The following is a 13,028-nucleotide window of genomic DNA, read 5'->3' as shown; positions in this document are numbered from 1 at the left end:
TTATAAGGAATTAAATTTCAGATGCTAATTATAGAGAGGGTGTGGCCCAGTATGTGAAACCTTTGTCCATTTCTAACAGAAGTGGTTCATGGCTCAATCCCTCAGCTATAGGAGCAGACTCAATACCAACTAAAAAATGACTAGCACGTATCAATAAAGCTCTACCCTAAGTATTCTGAGATTGAATTAACTTCAAATTTTAAACTGAATAAATGAATTAATTTTTAAATTTAATTAAAACAATTTACTTTATATAATTTATAAGCTGAGTTTTATACTTTAATAAAAAACTAAAATCATAGAAATCAATACAGCTGTAATACTTTCAAAGTTTTTTCTTCTCTGAACTCATAGGCAATACTAGCATTTTTCATATCAAAAACATCCTGTGTACGAGTTTGTGTCCAATGGAAATTGAAGAAAATTAAAATGTAGAAAGCAAACCTACTGTGTACTTCAACTGGACCATGTACTTTGAGTGGATTAAGTTATGATGGTACAAAGAAGCACAGAAGGAGGAAATAAACTGGATACTGTATTTACATGTATTCTAAGTTGCACAGCTTTTTATTTGCCATGTTTGTATCTGCAAATTAACTTGATGACTGCTTGAAAGGATTAATTCAGAAACACAATACCTTAAAAGGAATAAAAGCCCTGGAATACTTTTCTAAAAGCTTCCCAAACTGTAAAAAAAGTAGCTTAAATTCTGTAACTTAAATATTTATTTTAAAATCAGGAGATGCTAGGCTTCTAGCAGCATTTTATTAATTGCAAAATTCAGTAGATAGTTTTGTAACTTTTTTTTGCTTGATCAGCTATGCAGTAGTGTCCAGTCAGTTTTCTGAGGTGGAGTTTCACCCATTAATTCAAATGAACAAGTTTACAGTGTTCATGAAAATAATTTGTACTTTCATCTACACACCACCTCCAAGCATAGGAGGAACATCATAATATTTAAGAGACGGCTCTCTACTTTTAGCCCTTTTATTTTAGTATATCCCCAGCAACTGAGGAGATCCAGTTTACTGCTAACTTTTATTCCCCTTGAACAGGCATTTTCTTTGTGTTTGAAATGTCATTTTATGTAGTCAATCATATTGGACTTTTTAGATAGTAATTTTTACTGCACCCTGTAAATATGGGTAGTAAGTCTTAATACTGGAGGTGCAGAAGACCTTAGTGGAACAACTATCAGTCACTGTATTTCGAGTTACACATTCAAGATATATTTCAAGTTACCAAAGGTGTCTCTGTATGACAGCTGTGCCCATTGTTTGCAAGGGGAGCTGAAGAGATGTCTGTCTGACAGGCCTGCTCTGAATCCTTCCCTGATTTGTGTTTATACCTCTCTTTTCAGCAAAGGAGGGAAATGTAATTAGTGTATAATGACAGGTACAACAGTCCCAGAAACAGGAGATTGATTCCCATGATGGCTGAAAACCCCCCTACTCCGTGTGTGCAATCAGGCCCAGTTTTCGAGTTCTAATTAACTTTATTAATGTTTAGTGCAGGAGTACAAAGGCAACTTAAACAAGGATATAAAAAGCACTGGAGCATTGAAACACTGGTTTCATGTAACTGACTCTTATTGAAAGACATATTTTTCAGCATCTTGTAAAGAAAAATAAAGTAATTTAGATGAAAGATATTAGATTCCTAATACACTCTTATATTAAGGAAGCTTTAAATAACGGAGCAAAGAGACTAACAATAGCTCCCTACTTAGTAACATTGGTAGTAACTCTTTCTGATGTGCAATTAATAAATATGATAGCAAACACGCAACCCTGTACAGTGACAGTGGGATAAAAGAGATGCAATCACTTGCAAAACTCCTGTTGTGCCAGCAAGTAAAACTTTATGGGCTACTGGAAAATGAGTTTGTGAAAAACCAATTGAAAAATCTTCTCCATTACATGTTCCTTTTATAGAAACATATTAATTCGCATGTGAAAAGATAAAATATTACACTGGTAAATAACTGTGAAGACATTTTCCCCAGCTAAAGACACAATTGCAAAACATTGCAATCAAAGCACTTGTATATATTATTTTGATATAATAATCATAATAACCTTAAAAGCAGGGATATATTAATTACACATAAAATACATTATTTGCATATTTTTTGTTTATTGCCCATGGATTACCATTTAGTAAATATATCTATAATGTAGATGTATTCTCTTCTATAAGGAGCTTTGATGCTCTTTGATGAGCTCAAACTGGAATATGGCTGATACTGTATATTACTGTAATTGTAAAGGACATTATCATGATCCATATTTGGTGCTTTAGCCTCTTAAATATAAAAATTACAGTAGAAAATATAAGAATACCTTTTCTGTTATTTATTGACCCTATTCTCAGGCATGATGATTCAACAATACTTAAAAGATATTCCTATTTTCAGAAGCACTCCAAACAGATGGTTAGCAGCCTGTCCACTAAAAGGATTGTGCTTTGGAACAATTTAGTATTTATCTTCTTCTGATACTTTTCATAGGCTTATTAAGTAAAAACATATATTAAAAACTAATCTTGCAGTTATGCAAAACTATAGTATTGTTTGTATAGTCTTGCAAATAAAGTTTAGAAACAGATCATTCATCCACAGAGAAGTTAGAAAGTCAGAAATATGTAACATCAAAAATAGAAAATTATTATTTCTTTAAAGATGTAGTGTAGACTATTATTTTTAACTTTTATTTAATCTGTTATATGATTATTCTATAGTGCTCGCAGTCTCGCCAAGAGAGCTTCTACTTCTGGAATGGCTTCTCCCTTAGGAGGGGACCCAATACGATCCATTTTCTTTTCTTTGCCACCTTCTCCATGACAGGCTTCCTTTCTCCCAACAGCCCTGCTCAACGCCTTAGAACTTGTTTCCACATCATATGTAACTTCTTTGGTGACTGGGCTTCTTGTCGAGTTTAAACTGATACTGTGGTGTGAACACGGCTTCTCTGGCTGTCCTTTCTGGTTCTCTGCAGAAGACAAATCAAACAAACCTTGTTTCACTATTAAAATACTCAGTTTCAATATTCTGTAACATAAAAAGACCTCTTGATCAGAAAAATTTTACATGCAGATGATGTACTACAAGGAGTCATGAATGCCAAGGAGCCAAGACAAAATATATTATCACTTCAAAAGCAGTGGACTGGGTCCCTTGGAAGTGATGCAGGTTTTACTTGTCTTCATTAAATTAACATCCATATTTCTTAGAAAATCATGGATATAGCATGACAGGATCCTCCTTTCCTACTGGAGTCAAAGAGATACCTAGCACCTCTCAGTGTCTTACAAGGTTTTACCTCATTAATTACATTTCCTACATACTTTTTAATTGTCCAAATTTTAAAATGTATTTTAAAATATATTTTAATTTAATTATCCATTGTTATAACTTTTCTTTCCTTAGTGAACTTTTAGGCAGCTAAGTAATTTCAAGAAATTGCATAATTCACTATTTTTTGCTAAACATCACTGGCATTGCCTGTCACACAAAGTTGCACTCAGTTAACATCCAGGCAGGAGTTTTGCAGTTTGGCATATATTAATAGACAGATTTCTTTTTCTGTCACTCCCCAACCCCCTTCCAGATCAAGTGACTGTTTTCCAAACCAGCATATGAGTGGTTTCTCTCATAGATCTCAAACTTTTTAAAAACAGGCCTACTCAATATTCATGTAACCTTGAGCAAGGCTTCAAAATGCCTTCAACACACTTGACATGACATTTAAAGTTTTTTGGTTATTCGCTGAAAGATGTTCCATCATCCCAATAGTAATGACTTTGGAGCACAGGCAGTCACTCATGACAGTGTGTTTTATGTGAGTGCTGAAAATTCCTACCGAAAACAGCTTGTACATTAAAAGGCAGCTGCTGAAGATATTTACTGCACTGTCATTCCCTGACCAGGGGCTCTTGGTGATGGATGAGGATTTTACACACTTTCTTGGACAATCTCAGCGAATTTTGTAAGTATGATCACCTTTTGGGAGGTGGGAAGAAAATAAATACCTCCTTTCCATCATCTTCTAAATCAGATAAGCAATTCTTAATTAAAATTTTTTAAGACTAATTTGTCACTTAACTGAAAAATATATATTTTTTTTTACACTATAGAAAATAATTTGACCTTGAATATGCAGCAGCACAGGGCTCCTGGATCACAGGAGGCCAATGACTGGTAATGAACATATCTTTATAATTATATGTAATAAACCCGTCATATATAATAAAAATATCCCTTCTATGTGCACTCTTAAATATCCCATTCTATTTAAATGTTTATGATTATTGATTCTGAACACATATTTGCAAGCAGATAAAAGTGTGCTATCTGTGTCAATACACAAACTACCAGCTGCACCACAGACGTTCCTGCTTACATTCAGGAAGGGGCAACAGGAGAAATAGTTGGTTTTTAAAAATCAACACTTTTAAGTATAAGAAAACACATTGTCGTATCATCATCAGAAATGAAGCATAGATGTTGGATTTTAAAAAAGTCTAAAGGAAATTAGGCACTGAAAGCAAGCTTCTCAAATGTACCACCAACCAAATTTTAACTACTTTATGCTTCAGCAGCCTTCACCCCACAATGTGAGGATGAATTAGGTGTGGTGAATCAGACAGTATAACAAACATGGGGAACTCTAATTAACTGAGGCCTCAACGTAAAATCCAGCAGTAAAATCTCCCAGTTTCTCATAGTGTACACAGGGCAGAGTAGAGGTGCTTTAGAGAGAGACACAACTGCTGCCTAAGCAGGGAACTGCTGCAAGCTAGCTATTCAAAAGTAGTAGCTCATGGGATCTATCCAAACTCTTTAACCACTTTGAAACTCAGTAACTAATTGAGGTTTTCAGCATGTCCCACAGATTGCTGCCTACAGTCTGGAATTGTTAAGTAGGGATAGGACAGAGTAAAGCTGAAGACAGCTGTGCCTTTTTTTTCCTTGTAAAACAACAGCAGTTGTGAATTTCTAGGCATCGACTAATAAGTGCAACACTTAAATGACTGGCCTTTCCCTTTACTCTGAAGGGTCCTGCAACAATTAAAAATGGCATTAGAAAAGTGCATTTAACAGTGTTTCATTTATGTGTGTAGTTTTTGTTTTAACTCCTTTGCAATGATAATGTCAAGATTCAGTAGAAAAATCACAAAGTCTCATGCTAGTGATTAGCAGCATTCCTTAATAATGAGGACACTTTGGTCTCAGCCATGTTACAAATAATATTGAGCAGTTAGAGTAAATTTAAAAAAATAGTATGTGCACACATTTTATCTAAATACAGTATTATCATCTCAAAGTTGTTATTTCAGCTGCTTTCTAAATCAGGTGGCATCTTTACTGCTTACATTCTTCAGTCAAGGAGGAAGGAGGAACTTCTCCACAGAGCATTGCTATGCTTAAGTGCAAGTCCAGTATTAGCATATGTGGATGTAGACAAATCCCTGCTTACCATATTGGCTGTTGCAAAGTTCATTCAGAAACACTGAACTTTGCTAGGCCTAGCTTAGAAAGCATACATATTTACTTACAGCCCTGGATTTCACTTCGGTAAATGTGCACGTAAATAATTAACCACTGTATTACTTGAGTTATACATGCTGCTCATGGCATTCTTATCAGAGCAAAAGATGAATTCTCTTTAAATCAAAGTGTACAATTAGTTAGGCACTGTCAAGATAAAAAGTCTTATTAATTCCTCAGTTTTTTATTTTAAGACAACAGAACCTAATTTCTGTTAAAACCAAACTTAAGCACTTTATACTGCCTCACACACTGATTCAAAACTCACATGCATTGGTGTTTTGGTACCATTCCACTGCCTTGACTTGGGATTGTAACCTCACCTCCCTCAAATCCTATGCTATAGTGGTGAAACCAGAGAAGTTAATTTTCAACCTGTCAGTGTTGAGGTGAGTGGTTTAAAAAAAACAGTGCACCTTGCATGTGAATTTGGAACTACATGGCTGCAAACTGCTGCACGTTAGCATGCAGCTTTGACCACAACTGTGGAAAAACCGAACTTCCTTAGCTCCATATGATAAAGGCTATAAAGCATATAGTTATTCACTTGCAAGAAAAGCCAGAAGTCAAGATTAACTGACAAAGTAAGTACAATAATAATAATAAATAAGCCATTAATTTACTACTATTAGACATTAAAACCTTGAACCACCACAGTAATGAAATTCTGAAATTAACATATAGACCTGCGAAAGCAGGAAACTATAACCAGTCATAAGCAGGAATTTGATCTGCTTCTGAAGACAGTATTTGATATAGCTGCCCAAACAGCCAGGACATGACTTAGTGACATTGGCCACCTATGTTTCCAGAAAAAGGGAACACACAGAAAATCCACAAACCATACTGGTCTTAAGACTTTTCCTAAAATGTTTTGAACCATTACATCATAGACATACATGCTATTGTTTTGTGCTTTTGACAATAAACTATATTTGAAACAAATTACGTATTTACTCACATGTATTGTTTCAAATATGATTCTAAAGAACTGAATATAATTAAACACACAGAAGGTTAAACAAAAACTACTCATGGAAAGGCACTTCTGCATTAATTCTTGTTCAAAAGAAAGCTTACATTTCTGGAGATGCACTATTTGTCCACCTACTGTAGCAAGGCGCGCCTTCCGGTAGTAGCAAGACAAAAAGAAATCAGACATTAAAAATCACTGGATAAAGACAGAACTTATTATTCCTGTTTATACTGGAAGTAGTTGAGACAAGTTTCTACTGTTTGGTCACTTACAACAATTGAAATTTGTCATTCACCTGTATCATAACAATCACTATGCAGAGGGAAAAAAAATCAATAATTTTTAATCCATTATTAAGTTTTCTAAATGCTGAGGTGATAACCTATAATAGTTTTGACTTTACTGCTAGTGAATGCTCCCAGGCATGGGTTAGGCAGAGATCATATTGTCTACTACAAAGGTGTCAATGTTCAGATTCCAAGATATTGAAATATTTTCTTTCCCTTGTTCAATATTGAACTTTTGTGGGTCCTCCAGACCTATTCAAATGCAGTTTTTACAGCTATTAATTGTTTGAAATTTGCTGTTAATCAAAAACATTCCCAAGCCATATTTGCAAAACCTAGAGCCAAATACTTACTATCATCTACACACAAGACTTCTAACAGCAATGCTCAGAAATTCAGTTGACAGAAAATTGTGCTTAAAATAGCTGTCCACAGTCAAAATTATGTCCTAACACAGCACAACTTACAATGGTATGCTTATAACCTATTAAAGGATACATGATATTCAGAAAAAGGAAATTGTGCCCTAGTATCTGAACAAAAAGAAATCAGTAGTATGAGAGTCGCCTGCTGTGAACTTGGGGAAAAAAAATATGATCAGTTGGAGATTTTAAAATCCAACAATAGTGTTGAATATTATCTTTGAGAGAGAAAAAAATGATTGCAAGATACTCACTAAAGTCGAAATAGATTTTTTAAAACAACTAATAAATATTTAATATTAAAATGGGTGTTGAAAAGCTTTATTTCATCACAGTTTCTCAGTAAAAGTCTTGATGATAAGGACATATTTTGTTTTTATGTAAATACTTGTAGACTGATTGAAAAATGCAAATGCAATAAGGAGAACAGCACTGTGTGGCATTGTATGCTCGTATTACAGTCATACATCTCAATGCAGGGCATGACAAAACTGTAACATAAAAAGAACAATTGCAGCTACAACCTCATTATATCTCTTACCAAGTTAACAGGGAAAATGCTCAAAAACCCAGTGGAATATTTCTGATCTCACTGATTTGTGCTCCACATGCTACACCATATTCCTGAGGCTATATCTATGCCAACATTTTCTAAAGCCCACCCATACTGACATAACTGGCAATGCAAATTATTTTTACATTTTAAGTCATTACTTGTCATTTAAGTCATCTCCTAGACAATACCCTGAAGGCATAAGGCCTTTAGCTTGGAAAAGGTAACAGCCCAAGCCAAGACTTACCACTGGCTCCCCAGTTTGGTGCCACAGTTTGTCTCTGGTTCCTTATCCATGATGCATGGAACTGAAATTCTCAAAATGCTACAGCATGCTGATGCTGTGCTCATGTATTTTCCCAGAAAAATATCAGGGGAAAAGATCCTGCTCAATGCTTGCCTTTTCCCTCAGAACCAGAATTTAGACATAATATGAAAGACTGCTATAGCTAAAAGGTCCATCAATTACATAAGATCATTCATGAAAAAATAGGATAGCTTCTTTCTGGATGGTTTAATGGAAAATATTTATAATACTTTTTATTAATTTCATGTTTTTGCAACAATATCTTTGACTGACAAGGGTAGGCTTGAAGAATGCCCCTGGTAAAAGGAGTACTGTGTGTGTTACTACTTATGACGTTATAATGTAACGACTGTTTGAGCCTGCAGCTTCAACCCTAATTCATAAAGGAGTGTGAGCTGTATTCAAAAGACCTTTCCTTGATAAGCATTTTCTTGCACCTTTGTATTTCATAATAAATTCTCACAACTCTACTAATCTTAAGCAGACAATAACACATGAGACATGAAAAAGTGTTCCTGATATTTGGAACATTTATTTTTTAAACCATGCACATATCATTTAATAGTTGCTGCTGTTCTTGAGTGTTGCATTAAAAAGGTGTGAAACACAAGGAAGAAACACTATCAGTAAGCTCAATTTAGATGAGACAGTTTTCAGAAATAGTGAATATAGGGGGTTTACGTGCATTTCAAAGGCAAGAAATGAATCTATCAGCACACAGTGTGGCTAATACAGATAAATTTAGTTATAGAAACTAAATTTCAAGGACAGTCAATTACAAACTGTGAGCAAACAAATATTTGACAAGAGGAACTATGCTGGACCAGCTCCCTTTTATTTGGCCCTAAAGTAAAGCCCTTAAAAATTCTTTTAATCCCTTTCCTCCCTATATCTTCTCAAAGACTACTTTAATTTCCTGCTGATCACTCCATTCAAAGTTTTACCTATCTTTTTTGAAGACACTTTGCAATTGCAATGAGTTTGAACCAATTTCTCTGTTTAAACTAATATATTCTCACCTGTGATAAGACAATGACTTTTTTTTTTTTATAAGAAATGCAACTTTCACTTACTGGATTTTAACAAAAGTCTTGAGAACCTGTCAAGAAGATAAGAGAACAAGAGTGTGGATCAAGCTGCTGACAGAAATCACCCAAGGTCAGTGAGAGAAGAAACCTCTGCAGGTGTCTTGTAAGACAGCTGTTTCAGACTTCGGAGTTTGGCGTCCTTCCTATTTCACCCTGCATTACAGTTGATTTTCTGTGTCTTTTTATGCATTTTTCCCCAAAACAAGGCACATTTGGCAGTTTCTAGGAAAACTGCAAAATGGACATTTCCAAAACAAAAATCTGCTTCATGGTCATTAATGATTTTTAGAGCACATGGTTTGAAACATTCTTGAAAAACTAAATTCTAAGTCTCTTAATTTCAAAATGGATAAATCATAAGTCATTACTTTAGTATTAATAATTAATAAATTAATCTTCTTATTTATGTCAGACAAAGGCAACTAAAAGGTAAATACTGATCTACATGAATACCACAGGCATAGGTCTTCAGGCCCCAGAGGGAAGAAACAATCCACAGACTAAATGTTTATAGGATGTCTTTCAAGATACAAATAGGATAAACTTCAACTTTTTCTCTTCTTTAAGTCAAAAAGTATCAGGGAAATGATGATAATAAAACTGGAAGTTAACATATTTTAGAGTATTTTAAAATCCTGGAATGTGGTTTATTACTTGTTGTATTTTGTTCACAGCTATACATCATCTTGCATTCCAAACTGTCTTTAGAGTTAACAGTCAAAAATGATGACTAAGTTAGTGACCTGTGACAAGATACACAGAAGTCCATAGTCTAAAGCTACCCTCTTCAGCTGATGATAATTAATGTAGCTCACACAAACTAAACTGCCTTCGAGCAGTAGACACATTTAGTCTCTAAACCTGTCTGCAAACCAGCTCCCTATAGATGAATACCGCTTTCAAGGTGCACTTTGATAAAAAAAACTTCAGGGATATGCATAAAGACTGCTGCCATCAAAGGAAAGCCACTAGCAGATGCAATGGGGAATGATAAGCAACATGCTGATGAAAATAACTGAAATGGAAAAGAAACACAATTTTGTCTTCTTTTACCAACTGTTAAGGAAAAACACAGTAGGAAGCCTCCTTCCTCTGGAAAATAAAACCCACAACAAATCCAAACAACAAAGCAAATCTTAAAGACTGACCTTATATTTATGAGATTCTACTCACCACAGTTCTAAATGTTGTTGTCGCTTCTGTTCAGTATATACTATTTAGCATACACATTGAAAGAAAACCCAGACAAACAAGCAAAACCCCCCAAAAAACATGCCCCATCCCTGGAGAAGTTCAAGGCCAGGCTGGATGGAGTTCTGAGCAACCTGATCTCGTGGGTGGTGTCTGTCCTCATGGTGTGGGTGTTGGAATTAGATGACCTTTAAGGCCAATTCTGACCCAAACTATCCTATGATTTCAGGTATTGTCTTGGGTTGGCTATATGATGCTTGTATCCCAAGTTGTCTGTTCTGGTTATGCTGGATATTAAGTTTTGCACCTTTAAGACTGGTTCCGAGAGCGAAGGGGGAGAGAAGAAGCAGCAGGTTGCTTTCAGAAGCTGCGCTCACTCCTCTGCATTCTGGCTCCTGGACTGTGCTGTCTGCAGCACGGACAGTGGGACAGAGCTCTCCTTTGCTTTTAGTTAGGTTTTTGCTAGCTGAGGTAGAGAAGTTCCCTGGACTGTGGCTTTTTTCTTTTTCTTGGAACTGCTCAAACATGCTCTGAACTGAAAACCTAGAAAAAAACAGGAGCTCACACCTGTGGCACACTGGGGCCCAGGACACAGCAATTTCCAGCACAGGAAGGACTGATAAGAAACTGAGCAAGCTGAGCTGCAGCCCATGACAAGGACTTTCTAAATTTGCCATCTCTTCAGAACAATGAGAGGTTTTATTGTCTAATATTATTCATTTTTCCATGTTTGTGAGTATTTTGCTTGTTAAATAAAGAGATTTTTCTGCTTTTCTCAAAGGAGATTTGTCTCCCAAAGTGGTAGGGGGAGGGCCACTTGAATTTGCTTTCTAGAGGAACCCCTTCAGAAGTTTCCTCCCAAATTTTCTTTTAATCAGGACATGTATCTATTTCTACTAATTGCCTTAAAAGTTTGACTCTATTAATATTTCTTATCCACTACTCTTGATATAAAATGTTTACAAGATATTCATTAGCTATTCCAGTTGCTTCTACAAATCCATGCAATTTTTATTTCTTATTTTTATCCCAAACTTCCATTCCCAGGTTTATACGAGCAATGAAAATACTGGTAGATTTAACTGATTTAAGTTTGAACACAAATACTTTGTAATATCAGATCAAACCAACGAGAAAAACCATCATTCTCTCATCATCTGTTGCTCTTTTCTCCTAAGGAATCAAACTATTTCTAAACTAAAGGGAGATCTACAGAGTCCTGGGAATACTTTTGGGAACAGCATAAAGAGGAGAGGCTAGAGCTGAAAGTAAATTAGGTGGGTACTAGTTTTAACAGTTGAATAGAAACACAATCTCCTCACATTGCTTAAGAGGCACAGGACCAACATCCTGGAGTAGCTCTTCCCACACAGGTCACAGTCACAGTGGGCTGTCATTCACTATTATTCAAAAGATTGCAAGAATAGCATATGGTTCTCAGGCTCCTCTAACTTTAAACGTTTTTAAAAGAGGTCTCTGGAATAAGAGCAACAGAGAGCACTACATGCTGTTAATGCTGTGACAGGGAAGAGTGTAGTGATTTACTAACCTGGACAAGTATTTATGAGAACTCTGAATTCTAATCTGTACTTCTTTATAGCATGGGTGATTTTTAAGAGAGCAGAAGCAGACCTGACTGTGAAGTTTAACTTGTGTAAATTAACATCCAAGATTGACTTTATGAATACACTGGATGGAAATGGAATGAAGCCAAATCATCTTAATTCATGTAACTTTCATATTATTATTATGGGCCTTCCTTTCCTCTGACAAAGCTCTGCAGAAAATAATTGATAGCATGCTAACGAGCAGAAAGTAACCTTGGAGCAGGAAATAGTACATATTCAAGAATATTCTCGTGCAAAAGTAAATATTGGGAAATAAAGGCAGAGGAAAAGTTATTCCTCTCTCCCTAGCTCTACAAGATTGCATAAACATATTCCTTTGAAAATTCTTCTTTCTCTCTTTATATGATGCTCTAATTAATGCTATGTGCTTTCACCTAATTATTCCTTCTCTTTGGGATGGACTCAATTGGTCTTGTTCATGTGTGGAGAGAGACGGGATGTAAAAAAATGTTTCTGCTCTGCACATGATCCAGCCATATGTGTGTTTGACACCAACAGCTGTACTCTGCAAGAGTGACAAACTGCTCTGAAAAGGGACGCTGATTTCAACAGTCTCTGAAAGAGGATTTATTATTTAAAAATGGCTTTTACCGACTCCTCCAAATACCACTGTATTATCACCAGACAATTTCAAGCTACATTATCATGGGTAATTAATCCAGTCATTGTGAATTCAAAATGCTGTGTTTAATGTCACTAATGGCATGCACTTTTTACGCAATGAACATATTTACTGCCCTATATTTGACCAGCAAAACTCTTAGCAGCCACTTTGGTACTTTAAAATCACCAGAAGCTAACTGTAATACTTCCTCCTTCTATTCCTCATCAATTGCACTCAAATACTATTTAGTAATCACCAGCTAACAAAAGTTAATCTAATTGTGTAGGAGGAGGTTTTTTTAAGTTTTAAAAAATCTAAAATGCAACACACCTTTGCACATACAGAAAAAAAAAAACCTCTCTCTTATGGAGGAACTTAAAATATTACATAGAATATGAAAAACTGAGCTACTGAAACCCTGAAG

At 35.4% G+C, this 13,028-nt stretch overlaps 1 protein-coding gene across 4 annotated transcripts in view; it reads right to left on the bottom strand.

Moving 5' to 3' along the window:
- Positions 1-1,475: 1,475 nt before the first annotated feature.
- DIAPH3 (diaphanous related formin 3) overlaps positions 1,476-13,028 on the bottom strand; it is a 198,346-nt gene continuing 186,793 nt past the window's right edge. For all 4 annotated transcript variants that reach the window (XM_030271637.4, XM_072928486.1, XM_030271643.4 and 1 more), the window contains one exon: positions 1,476-2,990. In XM_030271637.4, the coding sequence (XP_030127497.4) occupies positions 2,734-2,990 (257 nt within the window). In that variant the 3' untranslated portion in view covers positions 1,476-2,733. The remainder of the gene's footprint in view (positions 2,991-13,028) is intronic.

The sequence above is a fragment of the Taeniopygia guttata genome, chromosome 1, assembly GCF_048771995.1.
Source record: "Taeniopygia guttata chromosome 1, bTaeGut7.mat, whole genome shotgun sequence".
Taxonomy (NCBI): domain Eukaryota; kingdom Metazoa; phylum Chordata; class Aves; order Passeriformes; family Estrildidae; genus Taeniopygia; species Taeniopygia guttata.
Note: the sequence above shows the minus strand (reverse complement) of the source record. Positions and strands in the feature narration are given on the sequence as shown.